This window comes from Schistocerca nitens, chromosome 5 (assembly GCF_023898315.1).
Source record: "Schistocerca nitens isolate TAMUIC-IGC-003100 chromosome 5, iqSchNite1.1, whole genome shotgun sequence".
NCBI classification, from domain to species: Eukaryota; Metazoa; Arthropoda; class Insecta; order Orthoptera; family Acrididae; genus Schistocerca; species Schistocerca nitens.
In genome coordinates this window covers 730,735,140-730,754,446 of record NC_064618.1, presented here as the reverse complement: position 1 = coordinate 730,754,446, position 19,307 = coordinate 730,735,140, and the positions used below count along the sequence as shown (strand labels likewise).

Sequence of the window (19,307 nt, the reverse complement as noted above, 5' to 3'; positions counted from 1 at the left end):
GCCAAGGCCAGGTTTGTTAGGTAGGTTCTTCTTATGAATCTTTTCTCTGGATTGTTTGCAAAAAACAAGACCTGGGAATTTATCCCAGCAATATGCAGATAACGAAAAAACAATGCTAAGGGCCATCTTCTTGTGGTCCTTTGTGTAGATTAGGATGTACACATATAATCCACAGTATCGACTCCACCTTTTGTTGCATTGTAGTCCAAATTTACAACAGACTTGCCTGTAGCAGTGTCTATTTCAGCAGTTTCATGCATTGACGACAGGAAAAGCACAGCCTTGTTCCTTTTTGTTTGGCACGAAACAAGACAGAAGTCATCTTGAAATCCGAAAAGACAATTTCCAATTTCTCGCGATCAGTTGGGCAAAAATCCTGGAGGAATTTCCTCCTTGTTCTTTTTCAATGTTCCAATGAACGTTAGCCCATTTTCTAAAAGATGCTGGGCTACAGGGTAACTACTGTAGTAGTTGTCCGTCATTACATTCTTGTGAGTTTCCTTGATTGGCTCAACCAATCTCTTCGCAGTATCCATTGGCTGGTTAGATGCAACATATGGTCCAGGACTCTGTCTGCCACTTCAAAATTAAAAGTATAAAATGTCTTGCTATTGCACAATGCATACAACTTCAATCCATACTTAGCGGGCTTATTGGGCATGTACTGAACAAAAACACAACGTCTGCGAAATGGGACAATCATTTCGTCTATGGTTGCGAACTCCCCTGGACTGTAGTTATTTCTGCAGTTTTTCAGAAATGCTGAGTGGAGATTGCGGATGGCAGCAAGTTTATCAGTTGCTAGTTGTTCTTTTCTTGTAGAAGTATCGTCAAACCTTAGTGACTGGAGCAAGAACAGAAAGCGCTTGTAGCTGAATGCTGTCCTTAGAATAATCATTCCTGTTCCATTTGATGCCCACAGTTCTAATACATTTGTGCGTCCTCCTTTTTGTACAGCAATGAGAAACAGTGCTCCTAAAAGAGCCGTTATTTCAGAAGCAGAAGTTTTTTTTGCAATCTCTAGCCCTTGAGTAATTCACAGATGATCTCTTCTTATTTGTGTACTTTTTTGTGTTTGAAACGACATAATCAATTATCTCAGGATCAAACAATTTGAGAAAACTTTCAATTTCAGTTTTAGCTTCTCTACCATTGAGTTTCGGGCCAGGTAGGACTTTGATTATATTCTTAAGTTTTGGTTCCCCTGGCAGTGCTAATGGATTATTTATCCACAAAGTTCCTTGGTCCTTACCAATATAAAAATGGGAGTCATCATGTGGCATTCCTTTCACTTCATTCCCATCAACGCATGACTGCTCAGATTTGCTGTAATGATCTGCAGTTTCAGTTATTTCTGCTTCCTCATCGTTGTCAGAGAAATCTGCGTAATCTTCTTCGTCAGATGAGTGCAGAAGAAGATGCTCATGTCTTCTGGTGTTAGTCCTTTCCTTTGTGCGGACCTGGGAGACAATAAAATAATTCTAATACCAAAGCAATGTTAATAACTAAATCATCATTCACCCAGAGTTGTAAAGCATAGCTTCTAATCATCAAAACATTCGACAGTGGTACGGCTACATGTATTTACATACCGGGCGCATGCGGTACACAGTGCCGTCTCAGTGCAGTCGTCCACTTCACAGGTGAGTCGCAACTGTTATGGTGGGTATAATGATGGCGCAGTAATGCAGTTTGGTGCGTGACTAAACAATTGAAGCATATCTAGCACCAGTGTTGTGTGCTCGGCGCGCTGACGTAATTATTTAACGAAAACAAAATTGGCGGCACTGTATGCCGCCACGCGCCCGCCGCAGGGTTAAGTGAATTAAAATACTTTCACATAATTACGGAAGGCTTAAATATGTTACTAGTTTCAGATTTTATTTTATTGCCACCTTTCTGACAGTCAAGCATTAATCGCATTGCAGAACAATAAACTTATTTTTGTCGGTTTGCTAAAGAAATTTGGCCTTTATTAAGATTTCTTCTGAGGCAGTAAATTTATTTGAAACGAAGTGTTTAATTCCTCACTATTGGCTACTTTTAACTGTTCGCTGCATTTCAGGTGCACGTTTTCATCTTCTATCATGTATGACATTATGCCATAATAAAGAACCAAAGATGAGATAATACAGTACTGGTACTCCAAGAAAATTTACGTCCCGAAATCCGTACCGAAAAGCTTAATATCAGTTAGAGGCCTACGTCATTGGGAATCTGGACATACGAATGTGCGCTTTAAGGCGAACTATGCATTTTAGTGTGGTTCACGAAATTCCGGCGCTCTTGGAGTATCCTCTGATGTTTTTTTTATGACATAATGTAAGTAAGATCTTTTAATGTTTTACATGTACGAACATACTGGCTTCCTACATCACCGTAGCTGCGCAAGGGCGGTGACGCCTCTTATCTGGCACTCTCTGGCAACTGCTGAAATGAATCTATTTCTAACAGGTCTTGGGAAAATATTGTGAATTGTGGTTCGAAAAGAGTTACTTCCAAAGTAGATTTTCTTTTACGCAAGATGAACTATGTGCGTGAATGTACGATGAATTTCTTAAATCACAGAGCGTTCGCTCTCATTTAAAAATCAACTCTTTCATGACGAGCCATGTAGAAGATTTTTGAGCCCAGAAGATCAGAGATTTATGTCAGTATTAAAAATTTTGCTGGCGTATTTGTATGATGTATCTTAAAGTGTAACATGCACTAAACAGATCAAAATTATATGTGAAAGCTTAGCTTCTCTCGTAGCTTATTAATCTTAGAGACAAATATTATATGCGAAAGCTTTGCTTTTCTTGTAGCAACACTATGTATAGTAACTTAAACCATTAACTTTTCCTGTTGGTGGAATTCAAATTCATACTTTCGTAATACGAAAATTTCAGCATACATGTTGCTGCTTATCAAAGATCTTTCCAAAACGTGTTTCTTCCCCAGGAGTTTAATGCCGAGAAATTCTACGCTGCTGTATAAAACCATATCTATTCAAAGGATTGATAAGTTTTACAGTTCCGACGGAAAGTACATTGTCACTTAACGTCGAAAAAGTGTATTTTCACCCAGGAGAAAATGTATTTTTAACCGGGAGGTCCAGGAAAAGTCTGGGAATTTTTTTTTCTTGTCCACGTATACACCCTGTTGTAGTTCCTAAAATAACTTGTAGGGTCATTATTACTTTTTCCCAGAACCCAAATGATCTTCTTCCTGGTTGGCTTCTTCTAGATATTTTGCTCTTGTGTATATATCTCATAATAGCATTTTACAATTATAATTTATCAAGTGGTTCATTAGTACTCACTGTGATCAGTTTGTTTTAGGATTACTACATTCTTCTTGAAATTTAAGGATATTTTGCCTCTGTCAAATATGCTGCCACCCAGGTGGAACAGTTTTGTCATGGTTGTAGAAACGTGCATGACAAGGGGAAAGATAGCTGCCATGTCTAGGAAAATTAAAGAGACCTTTGGAGATAATAGAAGCAGGTGTATGAATATCAAAAGCTCAAAAGGCAAGGCAGTACTGTGCAAAGCAGTGAAAGCTGAAAGGTAGAAGAAATATGTAGAAAGTTTGTATAGGGGAAATAAACTTGAGGACAGTGTTGTTGTTGCTGCTGTTGTTGTTGTTGTTGTTGTGGTCTTCAGTCCAGAGACTGGTTTGATGCAGCTCTCCATGCTAATCTATCCTGTGCAAGCTTCTTCATCTCCGAGTACCTTCTGCAACCGACATACTTCTGAATCTGCTAAGTGTAGTCATCTCTTGGTCTCCCTCTACGATTTCCAACCGATCCCTTCTTCTAGTCAAGTTGTGCCACAAATTTCTCTTCTCTCCAATTCTGTTCAATACATCTTCATTAGTTATGTGATCTAACCATCTAATCTTCAGCATTCTTCTGTAACACCACATTTCGAAAGCTTCTATTCTCTTCTTGTCTAAACTATTTATCGTCCATGTTTCACTTCCATACATGGGTACATTCCATACAAATACTTTCAGAAAAGACTTTACTCGATGTTAACAAATTTCTCTTCTTCAGAAACGCTTTCGTTACCATTGCCAGTCTACATTTTATATCCTCTTTACTTCGACCATCATCAGTTATTTTGCTCCCCAAATAGCAACACTCATCTACTACTTTAAGTGTCTCATTTCCTAAACTAATTCCCTCAGCACCACCTGATTTAATTCAACTGCATTCCATTATCCTCGTTGTGCGGGATTAGCCGAGCGGTCTAAGGCGCTGCAGTCATGGACTGTGCAGCTGGTCCCGGCGGAGGTTCGAGTCCTCCCTCGGGCATGGGTGTGTGTGTTTCTCCTTAGGATAGTTTAGGTTAAGTAGTGTGTAAGCTTAGGGACTGACGACCTTAGCAGTTAAGTCCCATAAGATTTCACACACATTTGAACATCCATTATCTTCGTTTTGCTTTTGTATAGACAGTAGGGAGGAAGTCGGTAAAAATGAGAAGCGACAAATTGCAAGAATAATTTGCCAGAGCATTGAAAAACTTACGTGAAAACAAAGTCCCTGGAATAAAAGACATATGTGGAAACAAGGCCACTGGAGTGTTCAACATTCCTTCAGAATTACTGAGATCTTTGGGAGAGTCAACCATGACAAACTATCCCATCTGGTGTGCAAGATGAGATGGGACAAATTTCTTCAGACTTCAAGAGGAATGTAATAATTCAATTTCAGAGAAGGCAGGTGTTGACAGGTGTAAATAGTACTGAAACATCAATTTTATAAGTCATGGTTGCAAAGCTGACACAAATTATTTACAGAAGACTGTAAGAAACTGATATAATCCAATCTTGTTGAAACTCAGTTTGAGTTCCAGAGGAACATAGAAACGTGAGGCAATGCTACACCTATATTAAGGTAGTTTGAAGAAAGAAAAGTCTACATTTATAGCATTTGTAGATTTACAGAAAGCTGTTGACAATGCTGATTGAACTGTATTATTGCCGGCCGGTGTGGCCGTGCGGTTATAGGCGCTTCAGTCTGGAACCGCGTGACCGCTACGGTCGCAGGTTCGAATCCGGCCTCGGGCATGGATGTATGTGATGTCCTTAGGTTAGTTAGGTTTAAATAGTTCTAAGTTCTAGGGGACTGATGACCACAGATGTTAAGTCCCATAGTGCTCAGAGCCATTTGAACTGTATTATTGAGACTATAAAATACAGGGGTAATAGATAATTCACAACTTTTACAGAAACCACACTGCAGTTATGAGATAGAGGACTTCAGAGAGTAGCAGTGACTGAGAAAGTAGTGAGGCAAGGTTATAGCCTATCCTGGATGGTATTCAATCTGTATGTTGAGCAAGCAGTAAAGGTAACCAAAGAGAAATTTGGAAAGGGAAGCACTATTTGGAGAGAAAAAATCAAAACATTGGGGTTTGCAAATGGCATTGTAACTCTGTCAGAGACGGTAAAGGAATTGAAAGAGCTGTGTCTTGAAAAGAGGTTACAAGATGGCAATGCCGAAGGAGCTAGATTATTAAAAGATATTCTAAAAATAGAAGCTGACAGCAAAATAGCCAATAATGGCTAAAATAGAGAGGTTATAAAATGCAGACCAGCAATAGCAAGAAAAGCCAATAGCTTTTCCGCAGTGGTGATGCCAGTTCCTGTCAGATCACTGAAGTTAAGTGCTGACGGGCTTGGCTAACAGTTGGATGGGTGAAAGTCTGTAACTGCTCAATGCTGTTGATGAGCTGCGTGCACCCAGCCCTTGTGAGGACAATTCAGGAGCTACTTAATTCAGAAGTCGTGGCTCTGGTCACAAAAACACACAGTGGCAGGGAGAGCAGTGTGCTGACCACATGCCTATTGATATCCACATCCATTGACGCCTAAAGGGCTGAGGGTGACATGGCAGTTGCTCGATATCGTTTGGCCTTCTGAGGCCTGTTTGGATGGAGTTTAGTTCTTAAGTCTAGTTTACACGACGACATTGGGTTGCGCCACTCTTTGTGTGGAATGAGTTGCACGCAAATGGTTTCATATTTGACTGTAGACACAGCGAAACCAGTATATACTTCAGTTTCGTCGTTTTGTGGTATCCTGAGTCGTGTCTAAAATGAAAGTTTTGGCAGCTGCACATCGCACTACTTGTAATGGAGTTAAAGCTTGTTGCGTGGAATCGCTGCATAAGAAAAAAGTAAGAAGCGTGTTTCAATTCATGACTGAATGAAGAAAAGATGTCAGCTCGGTTGCTCAGCATCCTTGCTGAAATAATTTGTAATAGAAGACCCAAGATGTTCTTTTACGTATCTTAGAATGGCACCAGAACTGTTAACATTTATCCTAAATAGAGTTAATTATGCGATAAGTAATAAAGATATTGTAATGCATGAATCACTGTCGCCCGAACTGAAATTACATATCACATTGCATGCATTACAATTGAGAACACTCGGCATGCTATAAGATGCGGTTTTAGTTGATGACGCTTTTTCATTAATACCAATAATTATTAACAGTAATAATTATTAACATTAACAGCAGTAATTATTTGAAGCAGGCCACGTTAAGAAGAGAATGGTTTGCAAACTACTCTCTTGAAGACAGATCTGTACAATGGCAATATTTCAAAATTCAAACATTTGTGAATTGGGAGCACTGCTGCGACATTTTAAATAGATGAATATTGAATAAAGAATGTAGCTTCTTGCTTTGCGTAGTCTTCCCTCCTGTCAACAATATTCCTTGAAAAAAAGAGTGGGCCAACTCGGATTTTAGTCATAGATAAGAGCATTTCTACAGCTAGAATTACATTTGCTTGAATTTTTCTTAATTCATATGTATATGTGCTCCTCATTCAATAAATTTTGCCCTGCAGCTCAAATATTGTCAAATTACCTATGTTCTGATTGCACATGATGGTCCCAGGAGCAGCAGTATGTTACTTATTTTTGTAACCAGCATCACTGAAATCCCAAAAACACCTATGCATAGCATAGATATCCAAAAAGCGAACATTATTCTCCGTTCCCCACTTCATATTTCAGTTTGTCTACACTCTACGGATACAAATAACCTCAAAACTCGTGCAACTAGTGTTGCCAAAGTTGGAACATGCCAAAACTGCTTAGTTTCACCAATGAGTTGCACAAATGTGCGGCGCGGATGCGCAGTGGCCGGTAGCACAGTTGCTTGCAACCTTGTGTTGTTGTGTAAACTAGGCTTTAGTTTAATAACAAGAGAAATATTTCTGAGAAAGAGAAATTTGTTAACAGCAGATATAAGTTTAAATGTTAGGAAGTCTTTTCTGAAGAGATTTATCTAGAGTGTAACCTTGCATGAAAGTAAAATGTGGACGAGAAAAAAATAAAAATTTGTGAAATTTGGTGTACAGAAGAATGCTGAAGATTGACTAGACTGATCAAATAACTAATGACGAGATACTGAATCAAACTGGATAAAAAAGGAATTTATGGCTTAACAAGACTAAAAGAAGGGATTGTTTGATAGGACATGTCCTGAGGTATCATCAGTTTCGGTGACGGTGGGATGTGTGGCAGGAGGGGGCTGGGGTAAAAGTCGTAGAGGGAGATCGAGGCCCAAATATAGGTAAACATGTTCAAATGTATGTAAGCTGCAGAGATGTAGATACTTGCGTGGGATTAGGTTAGTGTTATGAGCTGCATCAATCCAGCCTTCAGACTGCAGACCAAAACTGGCTCAAAGTACCTCATTTCAGCCAAAGTCTTTCAGTCCTCTGTTATTCTCGCAGTGTCACATCACACTTCTCACCTTCATCCATTTCCTCTTTGCATTCCATAATATTGTCATCAAGTTTCTTTCCTTCATATAGTAGTTCTGTGCATTCCTCCATCCGTATAGCTTTCTATTCTTTCTTAGTGCTGGCTTGCCATCTGAGGTCTTGGTGCTAATATAAAGAGAGTGGTGATACAGTTCATTATTATTGGTATCAACTTTGGATTTTGTGAATAGGGTTGGGATCTCTGCCACATTTTTGGAAAAAGTACCTTTCTGGTTGGTTTTCCCCACAGATATCTTTATATGCTTGTTCAGTATAATAATTTATGATAGAGGAATATCTTGTGCTACAGGCAGGGAAGTTGCTACTTAATAACGGCTTTTTTTCCCCATTACGTTTTACCAGCTGCTGGTTGAAAACTAGAGTAATGTCTTACACGAACATGAAAACATACACATCAGACTATGGTTTGTTGGCAACATCTTTGAATCAGTCTTATCTTTAAAAAATTCATAGTCTTGCAATGTTTATATGTTATTTATACTTGGTGAATTAAGAGGATGTACATATGTGTGTGTGTAAAAAAAGAAGGAAAAAAAATGAAACTCATGTCCATATTTTGGCAATTAATAAAGATCTAGGATACAGTTTATAATCTTATAAAATCTTATATGCATATATATCAACAATATTATGAAAAGGATAGATTGCTGTTCACCATAAAGATGACACGTTGAGTTGCAGACAGGTGTGATGGTAAGGTGGCTATACATGAACTTTTGGCTGAAGCCTTCTTGATGTGATATACGTATACAGGGTGAAAAGTATTTAAACCGACAAACTCTGGGAGGTTGTAGGGGACATCAAAACAAATATTTTTCCCTAATGTCATTTTTTCCTATGAGGGTTATTTAAACCGTTGGAGGCCGTATTACGATCTTCAGTAGTTAGGCGTATTACGCTCTTCAGTTGTAGGCAACTGCTGTTCACCAGTGTAGTAGTGCATTGTCTCTGTTTACTAATGGAGTGATACATTTGGAGTGAGTACATTGATATGGTTGGTGCGTACTAATTCAGGAATGTTATTTTATACACGCTGTGACTCAAACAGAATGCAAATGTCACTATGGTGAACAGTTATATGATTTACACTTGCTTACCATCTGTGTGACGGCAGACATCAGTGTCCATATAACAGGGTGTATACGGCCTGGCACAACCGGGAGATCCAGGAAAAATCCGGGAATTTTTTGATCCAGGAGAAAATCGGGAAAAACCCAGGAATTTTTTTAGAATTCCGGGAATTTTTCATTGTTTTAGTTTTCAGGTAAATTTTTGTAATTTAGCTGGTGAAAACTGATACTCTAACAAAGGCTATTACTGTATCCCACTACTGCAGAATAATACTGCAGCAATAAAACATGAACGGGAGAAAAAAAAATGAAAATAAAAGTTAAATTGCTAAGAAAATGCGCCATAGACAACAAAACACAGTGCTTATACAAGCGTCTGTCAGCAGCAAAATGTGTCAGAGGCTTTAGGAAGACTATGCAATGCTTCATGACAACAGATTGCCTCCATGAGCGTGACGTCACAACTGTTTACATTAGATTTGTTTGATCAGTTAGGAGTGGGTTCGTGCGGATGCGCGGTCGATTTGCGTATGAGTAGTACCTTCTCCCACTTATGGCTACAGAAATTTGCCCATTGGCTGTGTAAGCAGTAGCAGCAAGATGCTACCTGGAAAAATTTTACTAGCACACCCAGGATGTCAGATTTGCGCATGAGCAGCGGGCCCGGATCTTGGGAGGACGTATTCTTGAGGACAAAAACCTTGTTTCACAAAGCACCTAGCATCCAGCACACGTTGGTCTATTGATTATTCATATGATTTTAAATGCATCGCTGTCGGTTTTTGAACATTTTTGAACACATTCTAAATTGATTTCTGAATGAATCTAAGTTGATTTTTGAATCGGTGCATAGTGTACTTGATGTCTCTGTCAGGGGAATCCTTGTCGCATGTAGAAATAAACTATGCTGTAGACAAAATGGGATGGGGCTATATGAGCTGAATGGAATAAAGCCGAACGGATGAATGCCAATCGCTGTTTGTCTATGTGGTTGACAGGGTTTGCGAATGATCAGTTGTTATAATTACTAGCGAAATCCACAGATTCAGACTACCAGAGTGGAAATAATTGACCAACAGGAATAACAGGTAAGAAAGATTACGTAAGATCTTTTGGATGTATCCAAGAAAATGAAATTTTGACAGACAATTTTTAGCCAGGTTGCTACGCTAGTAAGGGCCAGTTTGTACAGTCCCTGGCTAGCAGCCGCTTACGATCTATTCTAAGAATAACGTGGAAAACGCATTTTACGAACACATTATAACGCCTAACCAGAGAATAATTGTGAGAAAACTGTACCGGTGATTCTGGCAGGGTTATTGAAGTCAACTGGAATATAAATTTTGACAATGGCAGGAATAGTTACAAAATTAGTGATGACAAGATTGTTTGTTAGGACGAGAATGGGGAAGAAACGGTGACATTACACAAATTATGGAAGAATATAACAATTCCAAATTTATATAAAAATGTCGTACTACTTCTTTTCGATCTTGTGCTTGAGAAACTGGAGTGGATGAATGAAATTTGAAACTTCTTTCCTAACGTAAATCTCTTTGCTTGTAGTAGGCCTTAAGAGACATTTGATATTGGTACTTCATGAGTTATGTTCTATCGTGTTACAAAAATGACCTTTTGTGGCTAAAGTCTCGTTTATTTGTGGTGTGTTACAACCGCTGCATTATTAGAAAGGCCTATTTTCTTTTATCTAGCAGACAGTGACGAAATAGATGTGATCAGATTGAGAAACCGCGCCAGTCTGTGATACTATTTGTATTAACAGCTTTTTCAGTAGGAGACGATGACATTTCGATTTTTCATGCAGCAAAACATTTGATGAACTTTGATTAGGTAATAGATTCTTTCATAGAAAGGAAAGCACACCATGTGAAGCTGTAGCAAGATTAGAGAGAAAAAATACTAGGACCGAAGGATTGAAGAAATGTGCACTGTCTTGCTTGTCTCTTATCTTTACTGGTTTTATGTATCCTATATTTAATTTTATGTCACACAGAACAGCAGATTATTAGCTAATATGCAATAAAGAGTGCTAATTTTCTGAAGAGTTCTTGTTCTCCCAGTTACAAATTATCCCACCCAGTATTAATTGTGAGTTTTTTTAAGAGGGCAGGATGTCAAACCGGCCGACTGGGAGCAGGAGAGGCACCACACTACATTTTAATTTCCACTGTCCTGAATATAGTTTGATGGCATCCATTACAAAATATACGCGTTGTAAGTTCCACAGAGCGAAATACAGTGACATGCGGTATAAGAATGGTGTGTGAAGAGGCGTGGTACTTCACTTTGGTACACTTAAGCCCAAATAACATGTCTTACATTTCCTTGTACATATATGTTTTATGTATCAGACTCTTCAGAAAGATGTGCACTACAAAATGAACATATATTTGAAAAGTTGATTTTTGTACATTTTTGACGTCCTATCTCAAACGCTCAAGGGGGGGGGGGGGGGGGCGTGCGCGCCACTATCTAGTATAGCTCCAGTTCGGAAATATCGTAGATACGGGGCTGATCTGATGCGAAGAGCAGCCTGAGTTACAGTGGGGAGGTGGGTAGTCACCACATGACCCACGTTGACAATTAGTGATTTTTGCTGTTTCCTCTTCATGTGAAGCTCTCACGTCAAATGAAAACAAAACAGATGTCTGTGGCCAGGCACTATCGATTGAATTAAAATACATTCGCACAATTTCGGAAGGCTAAAATATGTTATTAGTTTCAGAGTTTATTTTATTTCCATCTTTCTAACAGTCAAGCATTAATCGCCTTGCAGAACAGTGAAGTTATTTTTGTCGGTTTGCTAAAGAAATTTGGCTTCTATTAATCTTTTCCACTGTGGCAGTCAATTTATTTGAAACGAAGTGTTTAATTACACACTGTTGACCAGTTTCAACTGTTCGCTGCGTTTCAGGTGCACGTTTTCATCATCTAGCACGTATGGCATCATGCCATTATAAAGAACCCAACATGAAATAATATAGTACTGGTACTCCAAGAGAATTTACATCCCGAAAATCACACTGAAAAGCTGAAGATCAGCTCGAGGCCTACTTCATTGGCAATCTGGACATACGGATGTGCAATTTAAGCCGAATCATGCATTTTAGTATGGTACATGAAATTCTGACACTCTTGGAGTATCCTCTGATATCTTGTTTCTTTCATGTCGTAATGTAAGATCTTTTAATGTTTTACACGTATGAACATATGGCTTTCATACGTTATTGTAGCTGGCACTCTCTGGCAACTGCTGAAACGAACCTATTACTAACAGGTCGCGGGAAAATATTTGGAATTGCGGTTTGTAAAGCATTACTTTCAAAGTAAATTTACTTTTACACAAGATGAACTATTTGCGAGAATCTATGATGAATTTCTTAATCACAGAATGTTTGACTCTCATCTAAAAATCAACTCTTTGATGACGATCCACTTAGAAGAATTTCGAGCCCAGAAGATCAGACATTTATGTCGTTATTAAAAATTTTACTGGCACATTTGTGCGATATGACTCAAAGTGTAACACACGCAAAAAAGAACAACATTATATGTGAAAGCTTGGCTTCTCTTGCAGCTTATTAATCTTAGAGACCAATATTATATGTTAAAGCTTTGTTTTTCTTGAGCAACACTATCTATATTAATTTAAACCATTAACTTTTTCTGTTTGTGTGTTTGCGCTACTTAACAGTGATGTTGCTGTTGGTTGACTACATCACGTGTCCTAAGCTCTGAATATCTGCTGTCATCAGCTGGTGAGATCACGTGACATGAGCTAAAATTGGCTTACAAAAGTGCATTGCAATCTTGATTTCAATGCTGCGGAAAGTAACATGCGGTGTCCGGTGGAATTTGAATTTATACTTTCGCAATACGAAAATATGCAGTGCACATGTTGCTGCACATCAAAGATCTTTCCAAAACATGTTTTTTCTCCTGAGTATCATTTTTTAAAGTGCCGGGAAATTCTACGCTGGCGTATAAAACCATAACCATTCAAAGGACTGATAAGTTTTACAGTTCCGAGGGAAAGTATAATGTCACTTAACTCACCCAGGAGAAAGTGTATTTTTAACCGGGAAATCTGGGAAAAATCCGAGAATTTTTTTTTCCTTGTCCGCGTATACATGCTGATATAAGTACTTTACCTGATTGAACACGTCCAGAAAACAGTTGCGATTTGTTGTGTCTTACTGTTTGAGGTTCTGCTGGTAAATCTACTATCTCTTATGCTGATCAGTAGATCATAGGAGATTTCATAATGTATTTTTTCATTCTTTGTGACTAAGGCCAAACAAAATATCACTAAGTGTTTAAAGTTATTCTTGTTATATGTTTCTTGGGTATATTATATTGATATAGGAGCAATGTAGGAATATACAGGTGTGTAGTACCAAGATTCTTATTCAAGTATACTGTACATATACTGTCGGTGGCTGAGAAGAATGCACACTGGAGGAATGCGGCTTTAAGTCAGGAGTACATTGTGACATGCTCTAGACTGGATAGTATGGTCTGTTCTAAAAACATTTACAATGAATGCAATTATATCAGCACTATAAATGTGACTAACTTGAAGAGGTTTCTGTGATGCAAACACAAAAAAGCATGTCACCTTTTCAGCTTACTGATACTTTAAAAATAACATCAGTCTAATTTTCAGTTCCTGTGTACATGGTGTCAGTAGTTACCATATCAATAATTTATTAATACTCGTGTTGTATATGCAATAACTTAAATATATTTCTTTGGATACACATTTCAGTTTATTCAGTTAAAACATTGTTAATGTCAAGGTTTTCTCGTCCATTTAATGTTGGTGTGATGTCATACACTTTTCACTAGCTATTTTCCTCTTTCTCACTAGTGATGTACATAAAAATATAAAGGAAACTGGGAGAACATACATGGCTAACAGTGAAAGACAATGAGGCTAAAGATGGCAGGGAAAGGAGCAAGGGGAAACACCATTTCCCCACTTCCTGCCTCACTCCTTGCAGGTCTTCTTCTCAGCTGCCTACAGTACTTTATTTGTGAGTTTGCATGACTAGCCGAAGATCAAATGTCAGCATCTGTGTTCAGCCCTTGTTTGATCTATTCCATGTGTTTAGATACTGTGTTGATGGGAGCTTTAAGACCTAAACTTGATTATCTGTAAATGTACAATGTGAGCAAAAGCCTCAAGGTCTAAATATTGTCATATTTTGCTGCTTGGTATTCTTTCAGTTTTGATGTAGTTGTTCCCCCTTCCATGACCATAAATCACACACTCCCATTCCTTTCATCTTGTAAGTGAAACCCAATATAAATTAAAGATTTCTGTGTTTTATTGTGCCTTAAGTGCTTTGTATTTTAATTGTAGGCAGAAATCAGCTGCAAGACTTGCAGTTACATATTAAAATTAAAACTATTTTACTTATTGTCTGATTAGTCACTTTGTTTGATTCTATGAAAAATAAGAGTTGTGTTTTATATATGTTTTAGCTGTGTACATCATTGAATATGAAGCCTTCCCAATACCTTACGTGGAAGACACTACTACTGCGTGTAAGTTTCATTTTGTTATAAAAATTCTTAATATGGTATATGTTTGTATGTGCATGTGTTTCTGCCTGTGTGCTTAAGGTCGAATTCAGTAATTACAAACTACAGTTAGTATTGTACTTAACTTATTCCTCCTGAACTGTAAAACTGCACAGGTATTGCATTTGTCTAGAGATTGTATTTCAGGTGTAGGTGTTGAAGTGAGCACACAAGTGCTTTGCAACTTTCATGCTGAAACAGTTCAAAAGTACTTTTGCCCCCAAACATAGCCACTTTTGTAAGTCATGTTCTACTCTTAACTGAGATTGCTGTGCTTCCAAAACTTGCATCTAGAAGAAAAGCAATGTGTAAGACATATGTAACTGGAACAAACTTTACATCACATATTAGTTTCCCCTGCGGGTCCCGGGGTTAGAATAGGCCCGAGGTATTCCTGCCTGTCGTAAGAGGCGACTAAAAGGAGGCTCACACATTCCAGCCTTTATGTGATGGTCCCCTGTCAGGTTTGACCTCCTCTTCCTAAATTTTCCCGAAGAACGAGCCAATTGGGGAAGGGTGCCTTACATGGTGCATCATGTCAATCGTGCACTGAGATCTTTAGCCCACTTTCTCATTGTCACGTTGCAGTCCCACTCATTCTCCATCTCTTGGGCGAGGACACCTTCCTGGGTGCATTTTCCACCATGCACTATGCAGTGTTGGCTTTCTGTGCCGACAATTACCATGGACTTCTTAGCACCTCATATCCAGCATGGTAGCTAGTCCATTGTGGTGGGGCCACCATGTACCCTGTCGGTTGTAGCCCCCTGACAACACAGGGATCGCTCTGCTGATACCTGCACTGTTAACTCCCCACGTATGCCATGGAGTAGATGCCCATCTCCCTGGGGCGTCAGGACTCCCGGTAATGGCCATCCTACCAGGTGGCCCTTGCTGAGGCTGGGTAGTGCCTGTGGGGTGGGCCCCTGGTTGGAGTGGGTGGCATCAGGGCAGATGACACACCACGAAACATAGTACGTCATCTCTTGCTGGTGGTCTGCCGCCAGAAATCTCTAAGCAGGCAAAGTCTAACTTCAATGCTAAGAAATATGACCCCAAATCATTCCCCTCGCTGGCCACACCGTGGGAGGAATGCCAGGCTGTGGATGGCAGTGAAGCTTACTTGACCCGGTACCTCATATGTACAAGAATTGAAGGAATCTTTCATGTCCATGAAGCCTCAGTTTTTTGTGGAGCATTTGGAGGACAAGTTTGGGGAGGTGGAGGGCGTGTCCAAAATGCGCTCTGGGTCGGTCTTGATAAAAACAGCACCCTCTGCCCAGTCCCAGGCATTACTCGCTTGTGACAAGTTGGGGGATGTTTCTGTTACCCATCACGCCTCATGAGAGCTTAAATACAGTCCAGAGTATTATATTCCACAGGGACCTTCTTTCGCAGTCTCACAATGAGCTGCACGCCAGTTTAGAGCAGCGAAGTTTTCATTTCGTCCGCTGAGTCCTTCAGTGTCCGAAGGATGATCAGGTTACAACCGGTGCCTTCATCTTGGCCTTCATGGGTGACACATTGCCCGAGAAGGTCGAAGTAATTGTCTAACACTCCCCAAGTGCAGTGCTTTAAGTGCTGGAAGTTCGGCCATATGTCTTCCCGCTGTACTGTAGCATCACATATTGAGATTGTGGATGTCCATCACATCCCAGTACTCCATGTTCCCTGCCTCCCATCTGTGTCAACTGTGGAGAGCATCGTTCACCTTACTTGCCAGACTGCAGCATTTGACAGAAAGAGAGGAAAATCATTGAATCTAAGACCCTGGACTAACTGACCTACACTGAGGCTAAGAGGAAATTTGAGCACCTACATCCTGTGGCTATGACCTCCTCTTATGCTGCTGCTATGAGAACAGATGTCGTCCCATCAATTCCTTGCATTTCTGTTGCCTCTCAGAACCAGAACCAGAACTTGCCCTCTTGATGGTGGGGGCCAGTTCCCTCCCTGTTGCTCCCGCACCACCTACATCTGGAGCAACACCCCCCCTCCCCAACCATCAGGGATATCAGTCCCCACTTCTGAGCTGGAGAAGTGTACATCTTCTTTGGCTTTTCTCGCTAGGAAGGGGTCCCTTGGGTCACTCCATTCCCAGGTTTCTGCTTGTGGGAAAGATGACACCCGCCAGTGACTGAAGAGCCCAAAAGAAGCTGGTCATAGAGCTTCGCGCTCATACTGAACCAGTGAAGTCCTCCCAGCCAGGTCAACCCAAGGAGCAGCGAGAGAAATCCAAAAAGAAGTTCTCCAAGACCAAGGGAATTGCAGTGCCACCCACACCACCGCTACCTATAAGCTCTGCGACTGCGGATGAGGTGGAGATTCTGGCATCTGCTGGGGACCTAGATCTCTCTGGACCCTCAGACACAATGGATATAGATTGCTCAGGCAAAAAGTCGGTGGCAGCAGGTGATCCTGAGATGTAAACTACCTCATTGAATGTTCCATGCCTTCCCAGTCTCACAATGACGTCATCCTCCAGTGGAACTGTGACGATTTTTTCCACCGCCTGGCTGAGCTGTGGCAACCGTTAAGCCTTACACCTGCTTTCTGCATTGCCCTCCAGGAAACCTGGTTCGCGGCAATGCAGACCCCTGCCCTCCGCTGCTACAAGGGATACTACAGGAACCGTAGCGACTATAATCGAGTGTCAGGTGGAGTTTGCGCTTATGTCCTAAACTCAGTCTATGGTGAAACTGTGCCCCTTCAAACTCTGCTTGACGCTGTGGCTGTCAGAATAAGGACAACACAGGAAATAACTGCCTGCAATGTATATCTTCCTCCAGATGGTGCAGTGTCCCTGAATGTATTAACTGTACTAATTAATCAACTCCCTAAACCTTTCCTACTGTTGGGAGATTTTAATGACCATAACCCCTAGTGGGGTGGTACCATGCTTAGGGAGATATTTTGAAACTTAACTGTCTCAGTTCGACCTCTGCCTCTTAACACTGGGGCCCCCATACATTTCAGTGTGGCTCATGATAGTTACTCGGCCATTGATTTATCAATTTTCTGCCCAGGACTTCTCCCATCCATCCACTGGAGAGCACATGATAACCTGTGTGGTTGTGACCACTTCTCCATCTTCCTGTCACTGCCCCAGCATCAGGCCCACGGACGCCTGCCCAGATGGGCTATAAACAAGGTGGACTGGGAAACTTTCACCTCTGCTGTCACTGCTGAATCTCCCCCAGACAGTAACATCGATGTGATGGTTGAGCAGGTGACTACAACAATCATTTCTGTGGCAGAAAACACGATCCCTCGCTCTTTTAGGGTGCCCTCCCGGCGAAAGGCAGTTCCTCGGTGGTCGCTGAAAGTCAGTGAAGCAATTAAGGAGTGACGGCGAGCTCTACAGTGGCATAAGTGGCACCCTTCCCTTGAGCACCTCATAGCCTTTAAATATCTCAGTGCCCATGTTCACCAATTTATCAAACGACGGAAGCAGGAGTGTTGGGAGATATGTCGTGACCATTGGGTGCCATATGTCACCTTCCCAAGTCTGGGCAAAGATAAAATGTGTTTTCGGGTACCAGATACCAGTAGGTGCTCCCAGTGTTAACATAAATGGTGTGTTATCTACCGATGTAAACGTAATTGCTGAGCACTTTGCTCGAGCCTCTACATTGGAGAATTACCCCCCAGCCTTTCACACTTTCAAACGGCGGCTGGAAGGGAAAGTCCTCTCATTCACTACATGCCACAGTGAATCCTATAATGCCCCATTTACAGAATGGGAGCTCCTCGGTGCCCTTGCACATTGCCCTGACACAGCTCCTGTGCCAGATCGGATCCACAGCCACATGATTAAACATCTCTCAACTGACTAAAAGTGACATCTCCTCGTCATCTTCAACCGGATGTGGTGCGATGGCGTCTTTCCATCACAGTGGTGGGAGAGCACCATCATTCCCGGTGCTCAAACCCGGTAAAAACCCGCTTGATGTGGATAGCTATCAGCCCGTCAGCCTCACCAACGTTCTTTGTAAGCTGCTGGAATGTATGGTGTGTCGGCGGTTGGGTTGGGTCCTGGAGTCACGAGGTGTACTGGCTCCATGTCAGGGCGGCTTCCGCCAGGGTAGCTCTACCACTGATAATCTTGTGTCGCTCGAGTCTGCCATCCGAACAGCCTTTTCCAGACACCAAAACCTGGTTGCCGTCTTTTTGATTTACGAAAAGCGTATGGCACTACCTGGCGACATCATGTGCTTGCCACATTATACGAATTGGATCTCCGAGGCTCGCTCTTGGTTTTTATCCAAAATTTCCAGTCGCTTCGTATTTTCCGTGTCCAAGTTGGTGCCTCTCATAGTTCCCCCATATCCAGGAAAATGGGGTCCCGCTGCAGTGCTCTGTATTGAGTGTATCTCTATTTTTAGTGGCCATTAATAGTCTAGCAGCAGCTCAGGGTCATCGGTCTCACCTTCTCTGTATGCAGACGACTTCTGCATTTCATGCTGCTCCACCAGTACTGGTGTTGCTGAGTGGCGCCTACAGGGAGCCATCCACAAGGCACAGTCATGGGCTCTAGCCCATGGTTTCCAGTTTTCAGCCTCAAAGTCATGTGTTAGGCACTTCTGTCGGCGTCGCACTGTTCATCCAGAACCAGAATTTTACCTTAATAATGATCCACTCACTGTAGTGGAGACATATCGATGACATTGCACATGTTCATAGTTCTCCTGCGCATTGGAATCACTGTCTACTTTTCCAAACCACGGCGGTTCATCTCCTGCATCAGCAGCACAGGTCAGGGCTTCCAATTGCAGTTCGTGTCTGATGCCTTCTTTCTGAACTAGAGTTCTTGTCTGTACCACCTGTACTTGAGGTCC

General features: G+C 41.0%; 1 protein-coding gene across 2 annotated transcripts in view; it reads left to right on the top strand.

Moving 5' to 3' along the window:
- Positions 1-19,307, top strand: part of LOC126259447 (transcriptional adapter 2B-like) — a 130,233-nt gene that overhangs the window by 89,219 nt on the left and 21,707 nt on the right. For both annotated transcript variants that reach the window (XR_007546510.1, XM_049956265.1), the window contains exon 11: positions 14,371-14,433. Coding sequence is in view for 1 of the 2 variants with exons in the window: in XM_049956265.1 (XP_049812222.1) it covers positions 14,371-14,433 (63 nt within the window). In the remaining variant the exon portion in view is untranslated. Of the gene's footprint in view, positions 1-14,370; positions 14,434-19,307 lie in introns of those variants that run through there.